We start from the raw sequence: 27,846 nt of genomic DNA, 5'->3' as shown, positions 1-27,846 counted from the left end.
AAGTACAGAAACAATAACAATGCTAACAGTAATTCTTGACTCGTTTGAAACAAACATAAATAAACAACGGCTACACTTTGTATGCTATTGATTAACTCGTCATATACTCAAAAGTGAATGGAGTCCTTGGTGTAAAATCCAGCGATGACCAGCTTGAAATAGCAGCTACGAGCTATTTCAAAATCTAGATGGAGCTGTTTTAGCCTCATACCTATAACGTGTGAGGCGCCTCACACATAATGTTTGGCTCCCATGGAAAATGCTTCAGACCGCTGTCCAAAATTGGTGCTGAATAGGCAGGAAGGAACGGAGTGTGCGATTGGTGTTTTTTTCCATTAATAATGGAAGGACCAAGGCAATGCATCTCTGTTTCAATTGGCTGTTTCTTTAACATAGTAGTAACTGTTTCGTTTCGTTTGGAGTGCTAAATGAATGTAAATACATAAGCTGTTTTTTGTATTGGCCCGTGCAGGAACCGTATGTGCAGTGCATACAAAATTAGTAAAAGGCGAAGTTAAAATTGTTATAAGTGTCACGTGAGACTGCACAAGTTCCTGTTCTCTGTGGGGATTAGTTTCCTTGCCTGGCAACGTTGTCTTGTCCCTAGAAAGAGGCTAATACGCTTAAGATAAAAACCTTTTTTGCACAAGGTTTAAACGGTTTAACTAGTACGTAGGGCGTAAACAGGACTGTCGACAATGCTGCCTGCTATAATCCTGCTCACAAACAGTATCGGTGGGGAAATATCGCAGTAAAACATGAAACAACTCTCCAATACCCGTTAGTTAAGTTTCTCCGAAGGGCTGAGGGAGCTAGGGAGGGTGGTGTGCGTTACGGGGGCTGGACGGGGCGTGTCGTTCTCTCTGGTAATGTATATAACAGTAATATTGAAAGGAAGGCAGGGCTGTGGGTACGAGCTGTGACAGAGAGAAGCCGAAAGACTTTGGAGTCCACATTAGTGTCCCAGTAAATTTTTAATTCGGAAACAGAAAGATCTACCATGGCAGAAAATTGCTCCGACAGTCATCAAGAAACATTTGACAAGCCTAAGGTAGGTAACTTCTTGAAGAACCGCGAGCGAAATTGTCTGACAACCTCATCTAGACACCGCATTTGCCATAACCCGCCTTCCTATAAAGACTGTAACCAGCATATTTTCAATTACGCATTTTACGCATGCCAATAACTTTTCAGTACACTTCACAATTTGCCTTTTATTTTTTTGCAAAACAAAAGCTAGTATAACAGTATAATAACAAGATCACAGATAATAATGGAACCACATTGTTGATAAAACTATAGGCTAGTATTATTGTGGCAGCTTTAAGAATTTTTTTCGTGTTTCAGAATTTTTTAATTAAAACATACAAGTTTGTTAAATTAATTCATGACTGTGTCGCAATGAAAAGCTTATTGATGAAGTTGGACCTTTGCAGATACAATAGTTATGACTAATTCTGTGAAATGTAGCATATTTTTAATGTCTTAATAATAAATAGAACGTAGTGCATCGCAGTTAGGCGAAAGTATCCTTCGCCGGTTTCCTTTCAACATGGAAGCAGATGTTTCTGCAGTAGTATCTGCTTTCATACCGATCAATATAACATAGTTGGTTACAACCTTGGTAGTCCAACAACAAGCTGCAGCAGTCAAGATAATAATTTTAATAGGCTAATTAATATAATAAAGGTTTCTAGATTTATTGCGATGAAACATAACTGATATTGTAATTTCGATCATCTGTTGTAAGAGGGCAGTTTTATAAGCCCACGAGTCAACGTAAAGCATTTGCATATGTATTTAGTTTTCAGAGAAAGTGAACATCTTTGTTTTGTCAAACTGCTGCGTTACTGGGCGCCAGATACAAGCCGGCTGAGCGTAGGGGTTAATGTGCGATACGGGGATAACACTATATCCTGGCTGTTTTCCAAAACTGTCTCGTAAAGGTGTCCCTTGGTCGCGAGAGCATATGACGGACGCCACAATAACAAAGAGGATGCTGAAACTATGTATCCCAACCACAAAATAACCTCGTACTAGAACGGTCTACTCTGCAACGTCAGCACCGGCACAAAAACCACCCAGGGACAGAGCTGTTCATTCGTAGGCTTCTTTCCCGTGTCAATATAATGCTAGTAACATAAACGCTATACAGAAGACAATGTGACAGTACATGAAACACCCTTAAAGAAAATGGAAATAAAACATTATAACTTTAAATAGACAAAACGCGTACAACCAGAGTGCCCTACGTGAGCGGAACTGAGCAATATAAAACCTCGCTCCCTGCTCAAGAGGCCGTCGGTCTACTCCACTCCACCACTCCACCTTTCCTGCTCTGCTCAAAAATCTCCCATCCCTTCAAGCAAAATAGTGTGGCATACACCAACAATAAAACGAATAACATCGTTGTTTTCCGCATTCAATCAAAAATAAAATGTTTATTTACCCTGAATGGTGGCACCCCCATCATCAAATGTCAAGTATTTTGGAAAACGCGAGTTGAAACATCTTCTGGCCTCATTCGCTAACTGTCTGTTTGTGTTCATAACGGAAACGTCCAATGTGCCCTATCTTGCCCGAGCTGACTGCGTCACGTCAGCGGTACTGGAGCGATGTCGGAGCGGCGATGGCCGCTAATGCTGATGCTCAACATTTTTGAAAACCCGCAACCTTGCTCCTGTCAAATTACTGCTCAGTTACTCGGCGTACAATATGAACAAATTGTTATTTTTAAAAACTGTTCAGCAAGGTAAAGATCCGCACAACTGTTGAGCCCTTGAACAAGGCCCATAATCCCCATATTGCTTCACGGGAGGAGGAAAAAACGCACTTTTTTTCTTCTAGAAGAAAAAAAAAATATTTTATGCTTTGATGCTCTAATCAGCTGGAAGCACTGAACTATTCCAGGAATGCAGCTGAACCAATCTGCTGTCGAATGTGTGTAGTCACTTCCGTATGGACGGTGTGCCTTCAGACAATGTTCTACTCTCCTGATCTCAGCTCTGCATTCATCCCGCATGCAATATTGTGTTCCCCCTTTTCTTTACAGCACAGGGAACCACTATAACCACTTATTTTCATCAATCAAGCTTATTTCCTGTTCAATTTCCATTGAATGAGTAACAGCAGAATCCAGGCCACCCCATGGGTCTGCAGGGGCAGGGGACCCTGCAGGGTTATGTGGTTGATTGACTGAAGTGCATTTCACAGAACTGGGGTGCATGTCCTAGGTCCCAGAGAGTCACAGGCACTTAGCTGACCGAATAAAGTAGCTGATTACACCTGGGGGATATTTCACAAAACTGGCAGAGTAAGCTGGACTTCTGCACTGAGTAAAACCTGAAACAGCTTTTTAAAATTTATTCCATGTTAAAAGTTTGAGGGGGTTCCAGGTTTTACTCTTAATGCAGAAGTCAGGCTTAGTGAGTTAGCCAGCATTGTGAAATACCTCCTTTATTTCTTGGGGGGTCTGAACTTGCTGATGTTTCATTTGACTGTGTAAGCTGTTTATTGTTCCTGCATAAGTGTATACTTGTTTTATTATGACTAGCTTTTTGTTTGTCATGAGCTTAATCTACAAGGCCCAAGTTCTGCACGTGAAACTGTACTTCTCTGTCGGGTCTTTCAGTGTACTTGTCCCTGGCTTTGGTTATGCACTGCCATATGCCTATGCTATATAATATAATATAGATATGATTTTAAGAGGGAATAAAACCCAGTAGAGCCTTGAGCCAGTGAATATGCTTGCACCTTTCTCCACTCCTCCTGTCAGAGACAGGCTGTCCAGGCTGTTGAAGAAGTAAGCTCTTGGATCAGTAAAAATAATACCACCACCAGGTTGAACACAGACAGAACACAGTGCTCTTTGGACCTATCAGATTCTGACTCAGCAGCCGAAGAGAGGCTCTCGAAGAGAGGGCTGATAAGAGCTGCCCACAAGCGAGCCTCGCTCCCTCCACCTTATCACGTTTTTGTCGACACGCGAACAAACGGCTAGCCCGTTTAATCCAGGGGGCTGTGCTCACGTTTGAGTCATTTCGCTGCGTTTTAACCACTTTCTGCCAAATAAAAGCTGCCGAGATTAGTTCTGTTTAGACTGCAGAAAACTTATGGCTAGGTGTTATCTCTCAGTGCACGGAGCAACTGAAACTTGTACCCGAATATGAATGTGACATGAGTCAGTGTCAGAGAAATGGTTAATGGTTAATTAGGCTATTCTTAGTATGGAAATAAATTGTGTGCAGATAACAGCCATGAAGAAAAAAAGTTTAAAAGTATTAATGCTAAGGCCCTAGGTATAGGTATTTGCCCGAAGGCCCTATAGCCATGGGTATTAGCCCTAAGGCCCTCGGTATAAGTATTAGCCCTAAGGCCCTATAGCCATAGTTATTAGCCTTAAAGCCCTTTAGCCATATGTAATGGCCCTAAATCCCTAGGTATAAGTATTAGCCTGAAGGCCCTATAGCCATAGGTATTCGCCCTAAGGCCCTATAGCCATAGGTAATAGCCATAAGGCTCTATAGCCATCGGTATTAGCCATAAGGCCCTATAGCCATAGGTATTAGCCATAAGGCCCTATAGCCATAGTTATTAGCCCTAAAGCCCTATAGCCATAGGTATTACCCCTAAGGCCCTATCCTGCATTCTGGATGGCAAGGATGTACAGTTTGTCTAACAGACAGCATGATACAGATAAATTAACATTAACAAACACTGGAGTTATGTGCCAGTGATTGTGATTTCCAGTGACCTGAAAGAGCTACACCAAACGGTGTCCAAATTCAGCTTTCAGCTAAACTCACCCGTGCGCTCAGGACCATTCTCAGTGTGTTTAGAGCGCTCGGTCCAAGCACTGCACACATCTGCTAAACCTGTTAATGATGTTATCAGGGCTTTTTAACTCCCAGCATCCTGTTGGGCCATGCAGGTTAAGCATGCAGCAGGGAATTCCTGTCCTGTCCTGTCCTGTCCATCTGGGAATTGTCGGTCACGGCAACATGCAGCGAAGAGGAAGGCCCGGATAGGCCTGATTCTTCGGTCTGACGTAGACCATCTCCCCCATAGGATGAAATTCCCTCTGTGAACAAATAATCTGTTAACAGTCATTTCAGATTTATTTCTATAATTTTCCAGTTCACCACCACCTTTATGCCAGAAATAAAGTTGGAGGACTAGACCATCCAAGATATTAAGCGTTGATTGATCAATAAAAAACATTATGATATCAAAACAGTTATGTTTGGAAGTTATTCTTTATTTGTTTTCTAATTTAATTTTTAAATTAGACTTTGACCTATGTATTGTGTACTAATGCAGAATACAACTAATATGCAAAATGAATTAAGCGGTTTCCAATATGTTCACTCACGTATGTTTCTTTTAAGGAAATGTTGCAATATTTTGACCAAGAGATCGCAATATCCTCACTGCAAATCTAGATTCTGCAACCTTGATCTTGTGGTATCTGGATGAGAATGATCCTATCTGAAAATTCTTAGAAAAACCAGAATAAAACCTACAAGATCAATTTGATCTGGGATCGCAAAACAAGCCATATCAAAATCTGGATAATTCTGATCAAGATTAAAAATGATGAAATACTGGGACCTGCTCTGAATCCCCTAATAGGAATCACCTTCTCTGAATCTCCTGCCTTGAATAGTGACTGGTTACACCCTACATTTGGACAGACACCATGAAGTGGCATCTAGGTAGTGGGTGAGATTTACGACATTTATCTGCTAGTTAATCTCAGACCTCTTTGGGGTAAGCAGGGGGGCTCATAGCCCAAGTCCAGCAATGTTTGCTCGAATCCCAGCTGTCTTCCATCCCCAGCGTCCAGTCATGGCTTTGGTATTTTATATGCGGTCCACCCAACGGGTTGCACAACTCCGCAGCACCCACATTGCGTGCCTGGCTCCGGATCACCCCCGGCCGTCTCTCGTGTGGCTGCTGTGGGAGTTTGTATGGTAAACTCCTGTCAAAATTGAGCGTCTGTTTATATCGTTTATATGCCTGTACCACTCAGGTTTTCCTAGAATATACATGCAGAAATTTATCATTATTATTATTATTATGATTATTATTTTAGCCCACAGTGCTAGTGTGCTCTCTAAGTACTTCTAAATCAGAAGACAATAAGACAATTCAATGCCACTGAAGTGTACACATTAAAAACAGTTCAAAGCAAGGCAAGATATACAATACTAATAAAGAAACTACATAAACTTGAGAAATTTAAGGTAAAAAGTAAAACAAGAGATCAGAAACCGAGATCAGAAAGAGTAAAACTAAAATAGAAAATGTTATTCATGCATATGTCTTACTGCAAGCTTTGGCTGCGTTTGTGTAACTGGTCGTCTGCCAGGGTGAAATGCAAGCTTCATAATTTATGTCTCTGGCTCATATTGTTACTGGACACATACAGTCGCAGTGGGTAGCACTGCCGCCTCACAGCAAGGAGGTCCTGGGTTCGAATCCCCGTCGGCCGGGGCCTCTCTGTGCGGAGTTTGCATGTTCTCCCCGTGTCTGTGTGGGTTTCCTCCGGGTACTCCGGTTTCCTCCCACAGTCCAAAAACATGCAGGTTAGGCTGATTGGAGAGTCTAAATTGCCCGTAGGCATGAGTGTGTGAGTGAATGGTGCGTGTGCCCTGCGATGGACTGGCGACCTGTCCAGGGTGTATTCCTGCCTTTCGCCCAATGTATGCTGGGATAGGCTCCAGTCCCCCTGCGACCCTGATCAGGATAAGCGGGTTCAGATAATGGATGGATGGATGGATGGACACATACAGTACTCCAGAAAGTCCAGAAAATGAATGTGATGTAGTATGGTATTTTGAGATATGCTTCTGACTATTACATTTACATTTTTTCCTGGCAGGTTGAACTGCATGTGCATCTTGATGGAGCCATACGATTGGGCACCATCCTGGATATTGCAGAGTAAGTGAAAATGACTTCCTGTTCAGATGTTCAACATTTGTCCTCCCCATGCAAAATGTTGTGAAACATGCAAAGGACTCTGGTGGTCTGCGGTTCAGGGCAACAGGGTGTTTTTAACCCTGTGGTTCACAAGGACCGCTGTCTCGTTAAGTGCAGCTTCACCGCCCTGGTGATCCTTGGCAGTCGCTGGTGACTGCGTCTCATTGGCTGTAGTGTCTCTCAGGGAGGGATGCTTTTAGCCGTTTTGTCCGTGGAGATATTTGTAGAGGTACACTGTGTTGTGTGAGATTTGTGGAGATTCGCACTGTGTTGTGTGAGATTTGTGGAGCCACACAGTGTTGTGTGAGATTTGTGGAGCCACACAGTGTTGTGTGAGATTTGTGGAGCTACACAGTGTTGTGTGAGATTTGTGGAGCCACACAGTGTTGTGTGAGATTTGTGGAGCCACACAGTGTTGTGTGAGATTTGTGGAGCCACACAGTGTTGTGTGAGATTTGTGGAGCTACACAGTGTTGTGTGAGATTTGTAGAGGTATGCAGTGTTGAGTGTGATTTGATTTGTAGAGGTATGCAGTGTTGAGTGTGATTTGATTTGTAGAGGTATGCAGTGTTGAGTAGGGATGTGTACCGAGAGCCGGTATTTTTTGGTACCAGTTCCTAATTGGTCAGTGCCAGAGTACCGCAAAAGATTCTGGACAAACGATACTGTTTTCGGTATTTTTTAAGAGTCTACCTAACCGTCGCGTAATTATGACACTGCCGCCGTCGACAGGTTATGACGCAGCGCCCCGTTGTTTTCTCTAGTAGTCAATATGTTGGTCGTAAGAGCTAAGCGCTCCAAGGTATGGGCTCACTTCATCAAACTCAATGAATCCTCGGCTCAATGCAATATATGCAAGAATGTAGTTGTGTCAAAGGGGGGTAACACCAGCAACATCATGAAACACTTGCAGTCTACCCATAGCATAAAGCTGAAGGAGTGCGGCGTGTTTGACTGCCTAAACAACGCATCTAAAGTTAGCAACCCGGCAGACGCTAACAACACCGTGCCCTCCTCCGTGCAGGCAGACTCCGACAGTGCTTCTTCATCAAGTCACGGAGTGTATGAATCATTAAAGGGGAAGTGAAATACTAGATTAAGTTGGCATAATTTACAAGATTGATTCCCAATATATACATCCATTTTTTTTTCACGATAATTTTTAGGCCTTTTTTCAGCTTTATTGGACAGTATATAGTATAGAGAGACAGGAAGAATGGGAGCGAGAGAGAGGGGAAGACATGTGACAGTCGGATTCGAACCGCCGACGTCGCGGCTCGCAAAGAGCATGCGGTCAGTGCTCTACAGGCTGCGCCACCGAGACACCCCAATATATACATCCTTAAAGGTTTAAGACTGCCTGTAAAGCTGGATTAAAAATAATAAGTAATTAAATTACCCTTTTTTAAAACATGCACAGCGCCATTTTATCCGAGTGTATAACGTGACATCACGGCGATCTTGGCTGCTGCCAGAGAAAGTAAATATGTTTATTTTCCTTAACAAAGACTGTTAGGGCTAAATGCGTCAGGAGAAGCGCCTCGCCTACACTGTACTGTTTACATGTATGTGTCTGTTGGGTTGAACATGTAGGCAAGGGCTTTGGTCATCTCCCTAGGTTTTTTTTTTATTTCATCTATTCTGAGAAGCATTTGTCATTTTAAGTTAAGCTTCTATTCTGTTGAAGCATTATCACATTGACAGTTACCTTTAAGGCTGTATGGAGCTGCCTGCTCGTTTTTTTGACATACCTCGCACTGCACATGTTGACTTGCTAAGGGCTTAAAAGGCAGGTGCTGTAAGTTGTTTAATGATGTTGCTGGTGTTACCCCCCTTGTGGTAATAAAAACCGATTGAATCTTGTAACGTCTTTATTTTATACACTAAATTACACGCCGTGATATCGATAAGAGTATCGATAAATACCGGCACCGATAAGGAGTATTGGTATTGGTATCGGTATCAATAAAATCCTAACGATACACATCCCTAGTGTTGAGTGTGATTTGATTTGTAGAGGTACACGTTGTTCCCTGCAGAAAGAAAAACTGCTCAGACAGCTGGTAGCTCCCAACTAGACATGGTTTAGCTGGTTGACCAGTTCAGACCAGCTCCCAGCTTGATATGATTTGAGCTGGCCAGTTTGACCAGCTCAATTGTCAAGCTGGTGTAATGTGCTCATCTTTGTGCTGTGATGCAGGAGGCGTGGGATCGAGCTGCAGGCAAAGACAGAGGAGGAGCTGAAGAAGCTGTGCTCTTTGGATGCCCCTGCTACCCTGACAGAGTTCCTCAGCAAGTTTGAGCCGTACATGCGTGTCATTGCGTGAGTCTCTCTCTCATACAAGCATGTCATTGCGTGAGTCTCTCTCTCATACAAGCATGTCATTGCGTGAGTCTCTCTCTCTCACACATGTGTATCATTGTGAGTCTCTCTCTGTCACACATGTGTTATTGCGTAAGTCTCTCTCACATGCGTGTCATTGTGTGAGTCTCACTCTCACACATGCGTGTCATTGCGTGAGTCTCTCTCTCACCCATGCGTGTCATTGCGTGAGTCTCTCTCTCACATGCGTGTCATTGTGTGAGTCTCACTCTCACACATGCGTGTCATTGCGTGAGTCTCTCTCTCACACATGCATGTTATTGCGTGAGTCTCTCTCTCTCACACATGCGTGTCATTGTGTGAGTCTCTCTCTCACACATGCGTGTCATTGTGTGAGTCTCTCTCTCACACATGCGTGTCATTGCGTGAGTCTCTCTCTGTCACACATGGGTGTGATTGTGTGAGTCTCTCTCATACATGCATCATTGCGTGAGTCTCTCATACATGCGTGTCATCGTGTGAGTCTTTACGGTGTATTTTCCTGTGTTGAGCAGAGGAATTTCTCTCCTTATATGAGCAGGTATCTCCAAGAAGAAAAGGATTTTTTTTTCTGCAGAATGAGTCCAGTACTTACACACACAAGGTGGTCAAACACGAACTGAAGAGACAGAGGCAGACTCCGCCATTTTATAATGAAAAGTGTCTTACTATTACAGTGGTGTGAAAAAGTGTTTGCTGATTTCTTATTTTTTTGCATGTTTGTCACACTTAAATGTTTCAGATCATCAAACAAATTTAAATATTAGTCAAAGACAACACAAGTAAACACAAAATGCAGTTTTTAAATGAAGGTTTTTATTATTAAGGGAGAAAAAAAATCCAAACCTACATGGCCCTGTGTGAAAAAGTGATTGCCCCCCCTGTTAAAACATAACTTAACTGTCGTTTATCAAACCTGAGTTCAATTTCTCTAGCCACACTCAGGCCTGATTACTGCCATACCTGTTCTCAATCAAGAAATCACTTAAATAGGACCTGCCTGACAAAGTGAAGTAGACCAAATGATCCTCAAAAGCTAGACATCATGCCGAGATCTAAAGAAATTCAGGAACAAATGAGAAAGAAAGTAATTGAGATCTATCAGTCTGGAAAAGGTTATAAAGCCATTTCTAAAGCTTTGGGACTCCAGCGAACCACAGTGAGAGCCATTATCCACAAATGGCGAAAACATGGAACAGTGGTGAACCTTCCCAGGAGTGGCCGGCCGACCAAAATTACCCCAAGAGCGCAGCGACGACTCATCCAAGAGGTCACAAAAGACTCCACAACAACATCCAAAGAACTGCAGGCCTCACTTGCCTCAGTTAAGGTCAGTGTTCATGACTCCACCATAAGAAAGAGACTGGGCAAAAATGGCCTGCATGGCAGAGTTCCAAGACGAAAACCACTGCTGAGCAAAAAGAACATTAAGGCTCGTCTCAATTTTGGAATTTTGGACCTGGAAGACTTGCTGTGATAAATGGAACCATGAATTCTGCTGCCTACCAAAAAATCCTGAAGGAGAATGTCCGGCCATCTGTTCGTGACCTCAAGCTGAAATGAACTTGGGTTCTGCAGCAGGACAATGATCCAAAACACACCAGCAAGTCCACCTCTGAATGGCTGAAGAAAACAAAATGAAGACTTTGGAGTGGCCTAGTCAAAGTCCTGACCTGAATCCTATTGAAATGCTGTGGCATGACCTTCAAAAGGCGTTTCATGCTCGAAAACCCTCCAATGTGGCTGAATTACAACAATTCTGCAAAGATGAGTGGGCCAAAATTCCTCCACAGCGCTGTAAGAGACTCATTGCAAGTTATTGCAAACGCTTGATTGCAGTTGTTGCTGCTAAGGGTGGCCCAACCAGTTATTAGGTTTAGGGGGCAATCACCTTTTCACACAGGGCCATGTAGGTTTGGATTTTTTTCTCCCTTAATAATAAAAACTGCATTTTGTGTTTACTTGTGTTGTCTTTGACTAATATTTAAATTTGTTTGATGATCTGAAACATTTAAGTGTGACAAACATGCAAAAAAATAAGAAATCAGGAAGGGGGCAAACACTTTTTCACACCACTGTATATCCATCATCCTCCCTCTGATTGGTGGGATAAGTCAATAACGGTGGTTAGATCTTATCATATAGCATTGGATGAGTGACAGTGAGCCCTAGCCCTTAACACCGCACAAACCGTTCCAATAACTGGTTTGGTCTCCCTGAGTCGCGCTGTTTCAGAATTCAAGAGGAAGTGTCTCTCCTGGCTCTCCCACAATAAGGATCCTGGAGCCAGGGTCAGAGGCCACAGGCCTGCAGCATCATAGAGAGAAGATAGATAGATAGGGAGGAAGAGGCAGGAAGACACACCCTCACACAGATCTATGCTTTGTTTTGTGTTGACTGAGAGATAGATACAGAGGCCATATAGATAGATACGTTCCATATAGAGGCCTCAGGAATGTGGGGTCTCTGCAGACTGCTGCTTCACTGTTTCTCTGTCTCTTGAGGATTTAGAGAATACCAAGTTTCAATTGGTATATGAATATATATATATATATGAGAGAGAGAGAGAGAGAGAGAGAGAGATATCTCTTCTCAATTCTCAATGATTTTACTAGTGCGAAAACGCCCTTCTGGGAAGCACCCTCCTGAATTTTATTATTTTTTTCTGGAAGGTGCATCTGAAGCACTGCACGGTGAACAGGTCAAAGGTCGGCATCGGGCCTGCCTCAGGTCGCATCCGAGGCGGTGGTCTTACCCGTCATTGGCACTGCACAGCAACACATTCGACCCCTGCCGGCTCACTCGGTCAAATGTCCTCACCGCTTCCAGACACCCAAACTGGACCTGTTGCGCGCTGAGCTGCCACGATTGTGGTAGCCTTTCTGCCACATTGGGTGAGAAGCTTAAAAGCACAGTATATCAGCATCGTTATGAAATAGAGCAGCAGCAGTCTTTGAGCAATTGCAGTGCCAAGACCCCCAAACCCCCCCCCCCAAATTTCGAGAGGCTTTTCCTTCCCTGGAAGTGAAGTGGCTGGGCACTCAAATCAGTGTCTTTTTTCAGCCCACAACACAGCGGGCTACTGTGCGGTTGCCGCTCACCCTTTGTGTTTTTAAACTCCCGCGCTGTATTGAGGGACAGTTGTAGTGAGGAGTGCTTGTCATCGTGCAGCGGCTGTGGACAACGACGCTGAATCTGAAAGGGTTTTTTTTCAGAAGCAGAGCGCGGGTAATGGCCGGCCGGCCGGCCGTCCGTTGTGCCGCGGGCGTGCGCTGCTTAACAGAGAGTCACAGCTTTGGCACGGATTCCCGCTCAGCGTTTCTGAATGCCAGTCGGGCACGAGACAAAAGGACAAGGTGACGCAACGTGTGCGTTCTGGCACACTGTGTTTGCTGTGGCAAGTTGCATAACAGTTGTGGCAGGCTTTTTAAGACTTTACGATATTCAATACAAAGACATTTAGGCTACTTCGGGGGAGGGGGGGGGGGGTTAGGGTCGGCATTGCTGCAAAAGAGCATACGTGCTCAGTTAACCTACCATGTATAAAGGTTAATAAATACATTTTAATATTTTGATTGAGCAACTGCAACCATTCCACAAAACATGCCTTTTTAGCCCCCCCCCCCTCCATGGGCACAATAATGAAACAATTAAAGCTGTTGTGGAAGTAGCACTACAGTCACGGTGAATGAATGGTTCTCTATCGAGGCCATTCTAAGCCCAGCTAGGCTGTGACGGCCTCCCACACAACACCAGGAAGTTACCAGCTGCGGTGAGGTCAGGCAGGCCCAGAATAGCCATTCATTTCTACACGTCGGAAGCTTTCAGGTCTGCGGTAAAAGTTAAAAAGTTAAAAAAATTTAAGTCATTATTGTGTCAAAATAAAAGTTAAAAATCCGCTCTGCAGAAAATGATAGTAGATAAGGTGGAATAAACTGCCATTGCTGAAGAGAAGACTTGAGACTTTTAGCTGTAGATAAAGCAAGGGTAAAAGTTTTGTGAGCAGGATGCCCCTGCAGCAGCAGGAAGTACATTTCCGTATAGGAACATGTGAAACTTTGTTTATATTTGACATTTTTGCACCATTATTCTCAATTAGTTTAGATTACATACTGTGTGGAAAACATTGGCATCAACACTAAGAAGCATATTATACTGTTCTCGTGTATTTGTCATCAGCATCCTATGTAAATACCAAAACTAAAAATGTTTCCAGCTCTCAGAACGTTTTGACATTTGCTGTTCCCATGTACAGTCCCCTCCAAAACTATGGGAACAGCAAGGTCAATTCCTTTGTTTTTCCTTTACACTGAAGACAATTGAGTTTTAGGTCAAAAGATGTACATGAGACAACAGATCCGAATTTCAGCTTTTATTTCCTGGTATTTTTATCTGCACTTAATTACACCTATGTATTCACGTAATTATCTATTATCAGCCAATTGTGTGGCAGCAATGCATTGTGTACAACATGTAGATATGGTTCAGGAGCTTCAGTTAATGTTCACATCAACCATCAGAATGAGGAAAAAATTTGATTTTGACCGTGGAATGATTGTTGGTGGCAGATTGTTGGTGGCAGCTTTGAGTATCTATGTTTGTAAAGAATGGTTCAAGAAACAAAAAAAAATCCAGTGAGCAGCAGTTCTTCAGGCACAAACACCTTGTTAATGAGAGACGTCAGATGAGAATGGCCAGCTGACAGGAAGGTGACAGTAACACAAATAACCACACATTACAACAGTGGTATGCAGAAGTGCATCTCTGAACACATTATGCATCATAACTCGAAGTGGATAGTAAAAGTAAATAAAAAATATGTCTAATAAATACCTAATAAAGGGCTTACTGAGTGTAGATTTGTTAAACTTTTGGTGAGCAAAAAAATTGGAACGTGACTGGCAGGTGTTTCCTGTGGCCCAGATGTGTCCTGTTGGATTGATTGGTCAAACCATAAATAGATCTGAAAGTCTACTCTTAGTTTTAGCTTGGGTTTTGCCAGTGAAGACTGCATTTATGTTGGAAAAAAAAAAACACAACATGAAGACAAGAGAGCTGTCTTTGGGAGAAAAGCAAGCCATTTTGAAGATTAGAAAATTAGAAAAGCTATTATTGGGTATAGCTAGTACAACAACTTGGAATGTCCTGAAAAATCATCGAAGACATCGACATCGAACAGGTCGACCAAGGAAAACAACAACAGTCTGAACATCTTATCTCAACTCCAAATGTATTCAGTTCATTGCAAATACAAAGGAATTGGCCTTGCTGTTCCAGTACTTATGGACTGTAGCATTCAACCATGGAGCCATTAATTTCAGTTGTGCACTGAAGTCATCAAATAACCGCTAAGAAACATACGTTTTTAATTTTCACGAAACACATGAGTTTTTTTCCTGAATTTACTTCGAAACGGAACAAATCCTACAGTTAGATTGTGGCTCTTTTCGGGATGATATTTTTATACATCCATGCAGTAGGAAATAGGCAGTCAAGGCAAACCAAGACCACAGAGCTGGAGCCAAGATGCACAGGCGACAGTGGTGATGAGTAAGCGCAGCAGAATGTGCAGACTTGTGGGGTTTTCAGCGGTGTTCCCCAAGGGTTTGCTCCAGAAGGATTCCACAGTCAGCGAATTCTCAACGAATATGATCATGCTAAATGTATAAATTCAAGCCCAGAGGACCACAGTGTTCTTACAGGAGGTTAAAAGAAGAATCACTTTTGTCAGAAACTTCAGAATTTGTTGCATTATTTGGCAATTACCAAGAATTCAAAACTTCTAATGTGTGAAAACTTTCAATATTGGGAAATAATAATACATATCAGGTGTCGCTATATATGTTCACTGAACTAGAAAACTGACTAGAAACAAATGCACATGGAGCCCATAGATCAACCATGAACATATTAAGAATAAATTAATGTGCAAATTGTTCCAGAGATCATGGATACAAAAGGACGATTATTTAACCCTAGAAAGGCATTTGGACTTTAAGATGAAATATTAGTCCAACAGTGTAAATGCAATACTCTCCTCTTTCCCTGAGTTTTCCTAATATCTGCATAATATTAGACTGCTATGGGTGAAGAGATCGATGCTGTAATGGCGGTCAAGAGGTAGCAAAAACACACCAACACACCAACTTTTCTTGCAAATAGGCTAAAGGGAAAAAGATTTTTGACAGTGTGATCTTGCTTATTGCACCATATGAAATATATTGAAAATGCAAAGAAAAACCCCAACAAATGCAACCAGGCTGATTCCACGAATTGTAACAGGTCAAAAATGCTATCTAAAATTTTGGCTTCATTGGCATTCAAGTCCACCTAATTCCCTCCAATGTAAGGCAACCTAAACCCAAGAGTTCCGCTCTAAGACCAATCCCCTCTGTCAGTCCAGAAATGATCCAATCCAAGTTCAATCAACAAATCAATTTCAAAACAGCACTGCTGTATAAAATACAGTATAAATTACAGTAAACCAAATCATGAAACAGATCAAATGCTAGAATGCTGGGATGCCGGGATACTGAAACAAAATCTGAACACAAATTAGAATGCTCTTGGGGCCAAAAAAATCATTTGAATTGGCAGAGTATCCATTTACCTTCAGATATAAAGTGAGACAGATCCTGACCAAGTAAAGGCTCAGTAACCATAGTCTAGCCATAGAACTAGGCAGATTCACACAATTATGGAAACCCATTGAGGATAGAACATTGGTCTGGTTGAGACATAGTGTTGCGTTGCATGTGTAATGTTTGTTTTGTTGGTCACTGTGCAGAAGTGTCTGCTAAGTGACTGTAATGTCGTGTAATGTTTGTTTTGTTTGTCACTGTGCAGAAGTGCCTGCAAAGTCTCTGTAATGTCATGTCATCTTTGTTTTCTGAGCCAAGATCAGGTCAGCACGAGCAGCCTTGAATATCTTTGTAAGATTACCCGAGCGTTCAGCGAAAGTCTTTGACCGGTGGCCAAGGCAACACCGAATTAATAACATTGTGCACACTTCGTCACAGCCAGAGAACATCCTGTTGGCATGTGCTGTTTTCTTTTCTTTTCTTCCTTCCTATATCTTGTGGTTTTACACAGAGCTGACAGAGGAAAATGGACCTTTCCTCAGCTGAAAGTCTGATACAGCACTAGATTGCGCTGTGTGTGTGTGTGAGGGGGCTGGTGACACATGATGAATAGCACATATGCATCACGTACTGGTAACATCCTCAAATGTCATGGTCATGACCTTTTAAGCTCACTGCTACCTCATTCTGTCTGAGAATCCTCTCCTCTCCACTGTTTCTCTTCCTCCTGTTGCTATCGGATCCTTTTTCTTGTGCAGGCAATTCAGTAAAAATAAAAGTAATTATTCACTTACTTTGAATCCAGCTCTATCATTCATTCAACATGATTCCAAATGTACGGAAATCAAGATACGTGTGTCCACTACATTGTACTAACCTATTATGCTATTTTCCAATGTTTTATCTACCCACACCATTGAAAACATCTTGATATTTTGTATCTATTGGCTTGCAACCGGGTGCTGCCTCACGATTCTATCAACCACTGCATGCACCGGATTCATACACCGTTGCTTTGTGGCTTTGACAGTTAGTGATGGGAGACAAGCTGCAGACTCTCATTGGCTGAATTTTGATATAATACTAATATTACCTCCTCTATGTAACTCCGCTATGTTGATGAAATATGGTAATACTTGTATGGTAATTGTTCATTATCACATTATGCTTTTTTAAACACTTGTAATTGCTTTTTTTATTTTTATATGAAGGGTGATGTGTTTATATCTTTTATAAACACATGACCCTGGGCATGGGTGCATGTGACCCACCAGTGAAATTGATTCTTGCATCACAAAAAGTTATATCTTGAATATAAAACTTGATGAATTCATATTATCTTTATCGGCCATTTTCTCAAAATGACATTTTTTGATCACTCAGCTTCCAGGGCAGGTGCATTCACTAAACTTCACTAAACAGTCTCAGATTGTATTTTGGGTTGCATTTTCTGTCTAAAAATACGCGAAAACTGCATTTTTAATGGGTGTTTACAGTATTTTTCTAAGCCTAAATTTTTTTATAGTGAGAAATTTAGGCCTCGAAAAATGAGTTTTAATTACTGAATAAAAAAATAAAATGCATAAGAGAACTGGAAAGTGTTACATTCAACCACCATGTTACTCCTTTAAGACAAAGTGTAATTAAAAAAATATTTATTTTAATGTGAAGATTAAACTGGTAGAAATTCATGAGGATATTTTGAATGTAGTGTCTCTCTTTAATGTTTGCAAATACAAGTTACAAAGTAGCTGTAGCATACACAGTCATATAATGATGAAAAAATGAGATCATGTGTCGGCTACACAGGATTTTAAAACAAAGTCTGTTAAACAGTGTCTCCATCTCCTTATCTCGCTCCTGCAGGGGAGACAGGGAGGCCATTAAAAGGATCGCCTATGAGTTTGTGGAGACCAAATCCAAAGAAAAGGTGGTGTATGTGGAAGTGAGGTACAGCCCACACTTACTAGCCAACAGCAGCGTCCAGCCCATCCACTGGAACCAAAAAGAGTGCGTATTTGTGTGTAATCTCCTTTCCCAAAAATAATCAGTTATGCATGTTAAATATGTTTTAGAGTTTTGAAGTTAGTAATATGATTTTCAGTATATTTGTCAGCGGGAAAATAGTTATGTTTGTGTGGACACCAGATGAGTTGGTCACCCTGGTCATGTGACTGTGGTGTTTCAGGGGTGACCTGACCCCAGACGAGGTGGTCACCTTGGTCATGTGACTGTGGTGTTTCAGGGGGTGACCTCTCCCCAGACGAGGTGGTCACCTTGGTCATGTGACTGTGGTGTTTCAGGGGTGACCTCTCCCCAGACGAGGTGGTCACCTTGGTCATGTGACAGTGGTGTTTCAGGGGTGACCTCTCCCCAGACGAGGTGGTCACCTTGGTCATGTGACTGTGGTGTTTCAGGGGTGACCTGACCCCAGACGAGGTGGTCAGACTGGTGAACGAGGGGCTGAAGGACGGGGAGAGAGATTTCAACATCAAAGCCAGGTCCATTCTCTGCTGCATGCGCCACATGCCAAGTAATGCACTGTTCCCTCCCTGCACACACACACACACACACACACACAAGCACACACACATGCATACACACACGTGCACACACGTGCACACACACAAACACACGCACACACACATGCAAGCACATGCACACACAAACACATACACATGCAAGCACACACACACACGCATACACACACGTGCACACACACAAGCACATGCACACACATACACACAGACATGTAAGCACACGCACACACACACATACATACACACACACGCATACACACACACGCACACACACGCACACATGCACATACACACATGTGCACACACACACATGCAAGCACACGCACACACAAACACATGCATACACACACATACGCACGCACACACGCATGCACACACACACATATACACACACATGCACACACACACACATACAAGCACATGCATACACACACACATACACACATGCACACACACGTATAAACACACATGCATGCACAGACACACACAAACGTGCACAAACACACTCAGAATGTCCAAGGGCTTTAGCTGTCTTCAAGCCCTGGTATTACTCACACATACATACACACTCACACACTCACACTAAAAACCCCAAAGGGCTTTAGCTCTCTTAGAAATTTGGCATTACCCATAAAATGTGCATTTCCCTAGAAGTGTTGCAGATGGTTGTCCACTCTGGTCAAAGATTAGTGGAAACTGCAGATCTTTAACAGCTTGTTTTGTTGTATCAGGAACAAGGCATTCATCAATTCATTGAGGAAAAGTTAATGTTATTGCACAGATCTTGGAGTACACTTATTTCCATTTTTAAAACGCTTCAAACCCTGGTCTGTTCTGTTTTTTAAAACATCCCCGTCCTCAATTGCGGTCCTGTTTGCAGACTGGTCCATGGATATTGTGGAACTGTGTAAGAAGTACCAGGAAGATGGGGTGGTCGCCATCGACCTAGCGGGGGACGAGTCACTCAACTGCAAAGCTGACTCTGGGCACAGGATGGCCTATGAGGTGAGGACCGCTCACATAACCACTGACCTGGGAACAGTCATAAACAACCAGGTAGGCCTACTAGGTGAGGACTGCTCACATAACCACTGACCTGGGAACAGTCATAAACAATCAGGTAGGCCTACTAGGTGAGGACTGCTCACATAACCACTGACCTGGGAAGAGTCATAAACAATCAGGTAGGCCTACTAGGTGAGGACTGCTCCAATAACCACTGACCTGGGAACAATCACGAGGGCCAATGAGGTGATAAGCGCTCACACAACCTCTGACCTGGGTTGTAGGTGGTATTGAAAGTCATATCTGAAAACATGTCTAATGCTCCTTTCACCCTTTTATGGGGCTCAAAGCACTAGTGTTCAATAGCTGTCCACTGCCCAACTCAGCAACTGTGAACCTTGTCACATCTGGGGGTTGGACGGCAGCCATTTTGCCTCTTTTTTTATTTTGGATGCAATTGTGAATGATGTTAGTGCTAAAAGAGCTAATGGAAGATCCAGCAGGCAAATTACGTGACTCAGTGTAGCTCAGGGAGTGTAGAGTTTCTAGTTTTTCCACAAAGAAAGTACGTATAAAACACATGTTTCTCGATCAGCTAATGGGCTACTTTGCTCATTTTAAACAAAGATTAAAATAAAAAAGAAAGCAAGTTTATGGGGATGAAGAAACGATTCATACAAAAAAATGTGAACTACCATTTCTTGAAATTGTGTTTGTCTGTGTGTTGTATTCAAACTGATTATATTAGTTTGGATGTTGATCTGTTGTCTGTTGGGACTTTGCTTTGCACTGCTATTTCTATATAAAGCTGAGATATTAGCGTTGTTAGCATTTTGCTTTGTTGCAACACTAGCCTGGGAATATCAGTAGCAGCACTGACCAACTCGCTCGCCCATCAGACATTCCGCCACCCGTCTTCATCTTCTTGCAGGCAGTATGGCTGCTGTGTGTGTGTGTGTGTGTGTGCTCTGTAAGGAATGTTTCAGTAATGGATTCAGTAATTATCTAGCCTAAGTGGTTAATGTGTAAGAATGTAGGCTCCATCCTTTCCCTGGATATTAGCCAAAGCAATAAAAGTGTCTGGCTAATGGCCTTCATTCAGGCACCATTATTCACGGGTCACTTTAGGTGCGGCTACTTTTCGCATTGTCTGAAACTAAAAGAGCAACAGAAACTTTTACACTCCAAACTATTTTCCTTGCATTTGTCAACGATGAAATTTTGTGTGAAACTACTTGTTGACATGTTATTTTATATTTGTAGAAAAAATGTAAATGCATATTAGGTATGTTTTTGAACTAGATCACCTAGTGTGTGTCTGTGGGTGTGCGTGTGTGCACTGTACTGTTCCTAAGTAACTAGAATGGGTCGAACGCAGAGGACAAATCGTAGCTTGGGGTTCAGTATATCTGAATTTCCCCCAAAATGGCCTGTGCCTCCATTCCAACATCTGTGTGCAGAGTTATTGCCAACGGAAATATGAAAGCCAAACTAGGACCAAACACTCAGGATTGACTCTACGTGGCAGGAAGTACACGTGGGTTGTTCCTTCATTAGCACTGAGAATCTTAGAGTTGCAAAACAAGGCAAGACAGCCAGTGGCCTGCAGTGTTTCACAGAAGAGGCAGACTCAGACTCAATAGGCTGCCCCATTTCACAAGAAGTACAGTACTGGCACAAATGATGGAAAATATTACTTTTTTTTTTTAAACAAACAACTCTGTTTAAACAAAATTATGAACTAACCCCTGCTTGCCAAACTAAAACATCCTGATACACAAGTAAATCACAGAAAGCCAACAATTAAGGTTCACAGGGAGGTAGGGAGGGACGGGGAGAGATGCTGCTTGAAGAGGTGCGTCTTCAGTTTGCGCTTGAAGATGGGAAGAGATTCTACAGTTCCGACCTCAACGGGGAGTTCGTTCCACCACCGTGGAGCCAGAACAGACAGTAGTCGTGAGCGTGAGGTGGAGGTTCGGAGAGGGGGAGGTGCCAAGCTGCCTGTGGAGGCTGAACGAAGAGGTCTGGCAGGGGTGTAGGGTCTGATGATTTTTTTGGAGGTAAGCTGGGGCAGACCCCTTAACTGCTTGGAAGGCTAGCACCAATGTTTTGAATTTGATGCGAGCCATGACAGGCAGCCAGTGGAGAGAAGTAAGCAGGGGGGTGACATGTGAGTATTTGGGAAGGTTGAAGACCAGACGAGCTGCTGCATTCTGGATAAGTCGGAGGGGTCTGACCGTGCTTAAAGAAGAAGTGTAGTACTCTGTACTACCTGTGCCCTTTCTTCTGTTGTTTCTCAGAGCCATTTACATCAGTAAAAATGTATTTGAAACAGTGTGGTGCCAGTGTGGTACCATCAGAAAGAAAACTCTTCTCTGCATGAATATAATTTTTTGTCCAAAAAATACGGGACAACGCTGATTATAAAATAATAAGATGTGCTCAATTATTTAGGTAAGAACTAATACATGTAAGAAAGTGTAATGATTATTACAACTTGTTTAACACAAATGCTAATTATTTATTAATTTATTTTTTATGTTATTACATTCATTGGATAATACGTTTATTATGCCAAAAAAACATTTATGTGTGCCAGTACTGTAGATTCAGTCAAGTAAAATTACGAAAGTAAAACAGAATTTCGAAAAAACTATTTGTGTAAATAATTAAACAAACAAAAACATTTCTGATTAGAAAATAGTAATATTTGACAGGAGTGTCAGGAATACTGGTGATGTCAGCGATAGCACAAGCAGCCTGTTGTCTGATTGGCTGGTTTGACTGGTGATACCAGTTACAGCACAGGCAGCCTGCTGACTGATTGGCAGGTTTGACGGGTGATACCAGTTACAGCACAGGCAGCCTGCTGACTGATTGGCAGGTTTGACGGGTGATGTCGTTGACAGGAAGCCGTCAGAAGCGGGGTCCACAGGACGGTGCATGCTGGAGAGGTGGGGCCGCCCTCCGTAGTGAGAGAGGTAAGAGGTGCTCAAGACTGGGCTTCCTGCACCCAGCTCACAACCCACCAATCAGCTCGTCAGTCTGGATGAGAGACGGACCAATCAGCTCGTCAGTCACTCTGATACTGTGAAGTTCACACACAGATTACTGCTGCTTAGACCAGACAGAAGGAGGTTTCAGCTCTGAACGATCTGCCTCACAACACAGAGCAGAGTCCTTGGAGCACGTGGAATGTTTGAGTAAGCACAGTTTTAGAGTCATTGCTGTAAATGTTCATATTTTGCCTTGGATAAAATTGAATGGAGTTAACAAAGCAAAGATATGTAGTAATCTAGGGAATGCCTAGTTTAAAACAAACTTGCTAGCAATGTGGAGTGTCCAGTTCTTGCCATCATTTGGAATATCCAATCGGCCTGGTTCGTGTGTGATTGCCACTGCCGTCAGGAGGGTAAACATCCAAGACACCACCCTGCTGCTTTTCACCCAAGGCCAGGCTGGCGTTGAGTGGAGTCTGAGGAAGACCTCTCACAAGTGGCTTTGGCGTGCGGTCCACCGTTGCGCCAGTGGGAGTCGCTACAGAGCGATGAGCCGCAGACCGGCTGAGAATCCCACTGGGGCGACTGGCATGGCCCAGATCCAACTCCACACCACAGCATGGGTACTTCACCCAATGAGCCACCCAGCCGCCCCTGGGAACACAACCATGTTAAGAAGAAAGATTTGGGTCCGTGACAACATAATAGCTTATCAACGTGTCATCCTTGTGAAAATGATTTACTCCACAGTGCAGGATGCAGTCTGCTCGTAACAGATGGGTTTATATGAAGAATGTCTCATACATGTGATTCATACACTGACAAACTGCATAGGCAGTGAGCTGGATTCATTTTCCATATCTCTGAAGAGTCTATGACTCGCGTATGGCTTGTGTATGTGATTTGTGTATGGCTTGTGTGTGTGACTCGTGTATGGCTTGTGTGTGTGACTCGTGTATGGCTTGTGTGTGTGACTCGTGTATGGCTTGTGTGTGTGACTCGTGTATGGCTTGTGTGTGTGACTTGTGTATGACTTGTGTGTGTGACTCGTGTATGGCTTGTGTCTGTGACTCCTCTATGGTGTGTATGTCTCTGACTTGTTTATGGCTTGCGTGCAGGCAGTGGAGGTCCTGAAGGCAGAAAGAATTGGACACGGCTATCACACGATAGAAGACGAAGCACTCTACAAACAGCTGCTTGAAGACAACATGCATTTTGAGGCAAGTGTTTTCGAAGCCGTCTCTGGTACTACCTTGCTTGACTTCATTCTCTTCAGACAGAATGGGACGAGTTGATATGCATATATTTAATTTTCATTATCCTTTCAGAAAAGAGAGAAACTGAGTAATTAAAGCTTTTTGACAACCAGCTCGTCTGGAGACGAGCTTTCAAAAAGCTTTAATTACTCAGTTTCGCCTTGCATGGCGGCTAATCGCCGTTGGTGTGTGTATGTGTGTATGTGTGTATGTGTGAATGGGTGAATGGGTGAATGAGAAGCATCCAGCATTTATCACTTTGGGTAAAGGTGCTATGTAAATGCCAATCATTTACCATTTTTGTGTGGAGGTTCTGTGGGTAAGAAACTGTTAGGAATCTTTGGAGGTCTGGAGTGTGTCATGGGTCAAAGGTCACTGCTTTGTCACAGAGGCCGGATGCTAAGTGACCAGCGGAGCTGCAGTAATGCTCTCCACCGCCCCCCCCCCCCCACCCCCCCACCCCCCCACCTGTCGCAGTGCCAGGCATGTTCTTCAGTTACACTGAAGAAGTGGACAGAAACTCCGAGGGCTAATGTAGCATATACACCGCATCGATTCAAGTGTGGAAAAATGGTCAGGTGCACAGCTCCCTCTGGTGGCCAATGCTATGAAATGCTCTCCATTTAAAAAAATTCTCAGGGTGAAGGTCCTGTGTACAGTTGCTAAACAAGCAGCCGTTGGTTTTAACCAACAGACTCAAACCCTAACCTCCCAGCACATCACAATGTGGGGATACTGTTTGTGTTTTCCGCTCTAGGTTTTGTGTCGTTTATTTAATGCATCAGGGTGGTTACATCTGCGGTGTGTGTGTGTGCTTTCAGGTTTGTCCTGTATCCAGCAGACTGACCGGAGCTTGTGACCCAGACTTCACTAAACACCCTGTCATCAGGTACAACTCCAGCAACCCTGAGATACCACACACACAAACATTTTATATTTCAGTTTTTATAGTCAAGTCTCTCTCGCAAGAGATTTTAAATATCAGTGAGAATAACCTGGGTAAATACAGGATGAATTCATAAAGTCATATGAATTTTTAAAAATACAATTGTAACTATTTTCATAGCGATTTTGGATGTAAAACGAGGGTTGTGCTCGTCTAGGTTTAAAAAGGATAAGGCCAACTACTCCCTGAACACAGATGACCCTTTGATCTTGAACTCAACCTTGCACACGGACTACTGGACAGCACAGCATTACATGGGCTTCACTGAAGAGGAGTTCAAAAGACTGGTAAAAAAACAAACAAAAAAAGCTTTTCCCACAATGCACCTATCCCATCTCCTCTCACGCAGTCACTGGGCTCATTCCAATCCCTTATTTTTCTCCTTTTTTCTTTTTCTTGTTTTTTAAATTATGAAATTATTTAGGGGAAATCAAGTAAGTGTGAATTGGGCAAACGGAATGTTCCTTGCTCCTTCAAATGTCAGTTTGAAGCCACATCAGTTACAGATGTGGTAGATGCATGGCAGATGGGGAGAGGTGGATCCACTGGTCCATTGATCAATTTCGGGTCAGGAGCAAGCAAGATAAAGAAAAAGTGACGAGAATGAACCCTCTGTGTGTGCGTGTGAGCAGCATCTAAAATTTGAGCAGCATTGTAGCATAGACTTGCAGGAAACGACATTGTAACAGCTCAGCCAGCAAACCCAGCCGCCCCCCCCCCCCCCCCCGGGCGCTGGTCGATAGCACCCCCCTGTGGCTGGGACAGAGTGGCTGGGGGGCAGCCTGCTGTTGGATAGCCGCTCCAGGGCTGATTGTTTGAAACACAGGCAGAGAAACAGCTGGTGGTGATTGGCGGCCATTTTGCAGGGAGATTAATCTGTACCCAACTGTGGCTTTGCTTTTGTACTCACGAGCAAGGAAGCCAATCAGAACCAGAACCAGAACAGTCATAAAATTAGTACATTTCATTTGTTAGTCCGCTGAGAGAGCACACAGTCATTCTGAAGTTATCTTATTATCTTATATTATCTTATAGCTCTTGCTTTGTTTTCTTTTAGAACATAAATTCAGCAAAGTCCTGCTTCTTGCCTGAGAAGGAGAAAAGGCAACTTCTTAACCTTTTGTACGAGGCCTACGGGATGGTAGAGAAAACCGGATTCTGAAAAAGACGCTGAAAACAGCACGGATACTACATATGCAACAAACCCCTGGATGTTGGAAACTACACTTACCAGAATCCCACTGTGCCATCTGGTCACCTCCTCCCAGACAGAAGGTGGCTGGTAACTGCTTGACAGAAACAACTAGCTCTCCTTCTGACAGAATGAGAACTAGCAAATATTTTCAGCCAGACAAAACCTGTCCACACATCACCATACACCATATCAGGGACGGTCAGTGATTCGTCTTTCAATACAAATTACAGTGGCATTTACTTTTTTGTAAAAAAAAAAAAAAAGTTATACTATATAAAGATTGCGAGTAGTTGCCATAGTAACGGATTTATATAAAGTGTGGATGCACTTAGGGGTAGCAACAGCTGCGGAAATTAAAACTGAGCCTTTTGAAAAGGGCTTAACCCTTATTACAACTGCTCCACTGTCCACAGAGCATGTTTTAAGAGTGTAGTCTTATTTTAAGGCTTATATGCTTATGAGCCGAATCAGCCATTCGCCTTCATTTGTTAAGCTTTAACAACTTCGTCCTGCACATTTACCCTCAGTGAATAAGACATAACGCAGTAATACTCAGCTTGCATGCAGACACACTTATCCCCGTCAGACTGTAATTAGTACTGTGACATTTACTGCCGGTGTTGCATTGTGTTTCACGGAGGACCTTTTCCAGAAAGCCTATAAAAAGACTAAAGAAGACAAAGAGGGAATGGTATCCTGCTAATCCAGGTTATGAGAAATGACTTCTTTTTAAGAAAGACCGGGGAGACTCGGGCTGGATGGCAGCAGACAGAGTTATGTTTTTTAATAACAAAGCTTATGAAAGCTATTAAAACCTAGTTTGTTTTGGGTGGGGGTGGGGAGGGAGAAGCCTTTGGGCGAGGTCCAGCAGAAATGGAGCCATAATGTCGTGAATTGATTTAAGGTTGAATATGGCCAATTCAAGGGCTCCATGTTGTGCTTTAGTGCTGTAACGCACACACACACATACACACACACACCCTAAATATTACACTAAAGCTAGCATTCCACCTAACCACACTACACTACAGGTTACAGAGACTAATAACTGATTCCAGCAAACACAGGACTTAAACATAATTATGAGGTGTTCCAGTGCCAGTTTGCACTTAGGAAGCGTGTGTGTGTGTGTGTGTGTGCGTGCGTGTGTGTGCGTGTGTGTGCGTGTGTGTGCACTCTTTAGCATATCATTGACACAGGTTAATCACGTCAGTGATGAAACACACCAAATCATAAATAAGTTTTACTTTAAAAAATTAGAGTCGTTGATTAGAGTATAAAACGTTGAATGAACACTGATTGAAGAAGAAATGTCGAAATAAGAATGGATTATGATTTACTGGGTAGTTGTCTAATAACATTTAAGAATTAAGAATATAATGAATTTTATGATTGAATGGTCTTTTATCATTACTGGTTGAAGCAGAATTACTTGGAGTTACTTGGATATGTTCACAGAGTACCCCTCCAAAACTGGAAGATGGATTATGGTAATACAGTGCTATGTCCTAATATGTCCTATAATCATGTTTGCAGCCAACGAGGAAGGCAATATCATAGTTCAATGTCCAGGAATCCCCAGGGACTACAGTTATAAAAAAAACAAAAAAAAACGAATGTTTCTCTAACTTCTATGATGTATCAGGAAAACTTGCATTACACCAAAACTGTTATTGTTCTTGTTGTTGTAGTACCTTAAGTGCACACTAGGTGGCGAACTTGTCACTTTACATGTCACAGCTTGTGACAACACGTGTCTGGGGTGAAAACAAGGATATGCCAATTCATGTGGTCTTACAGTGTAGGTCTTTGAAGTAGATTACATATACAAAATACCTTTTATATTCAGATATGTTGATTTCCATTCATTGTGTTGCTTTTTACTAATCTGGGAATTGCATCTTTTAAAATAAAAATGTAAAAAAAAAAAATACTAAAATGATGTGATGTTTGGGAAAGAGTTTGGAGACCCAGGATA

General features: G+C 42.7%; 1 protein-coding gene across 1 annotated transcript; it reads left to right on the top strand.

The window, feature by feature from the left end:
• The first annotated feature begins 913 nt into the window (after positions 1-913).
• On the top strand, positions 914-27,846 carry LOC133138929 (adenosine deaminase-like). Its single transcript, XM_061258078.1, has 11 exons — positions 914-1,051; positions 6,884-6,945; positions 9,185-9,307; positions 17,794-17,937; positions 18,345-18,460; positions 19,348-19,472; positions 22,382-22,453; positions 23,590-23,691; positions 24,549-24,616; positions 24,831-24,960; positions 25,731-27,846. Exons 1-11 carry the CDS (start codon positions 1,001-1,003, stop codon positions 25,833-25,835), a joined length of 1,098 nt encoding a protein of 365 aa, XP_061114062.1. The 5' UTR covers positions 914-1,000; the 3' UTR covers positions 25,836-27,846.

This window comes from Conger conger, chromosome 10, assembly GCF_963514075.1.
Source record: "Conger conger chromosome 10, fConCon1.1, whole genome shotgun sequence".
NCBI classification, from domain to species: Eukaryota; Metazoa; Chordata; class Actinopteri; order Anguilliformes; family Congridae; genus Conger; species Conger conger.
The sequence above is the reverse complement of the archived record's forward strand: the minus strand, read 5'-3'. Positions and strand labels throughout refer to the sequence as shown.

Bases quoted from the DNA above. Each gene is read 5' to 3' on its own strand.
- LOC133138929 (XM_061258078.1), top strand. From the start codon at position 1,001: ATGGCAGAAAATTGCTCCGACAGTCATCAAGAAACATTTGACAAGCCT. The intron at 6,946-9,184 runs GTAAGTGAAAAT...GCTGTGATGCAG, and splicing joins ACCATCCTGGATATTGCAGA to GAGGCGTGGGATCGAGCTGC. The intron at 22,454-23,589 runs GTAAGAGGTGCT...GCTTGCGTGCAG, and splicing joins CGCCCTCCGTAGTGAGAGAG to GCAGTGGAGGTCCTGAAGGC.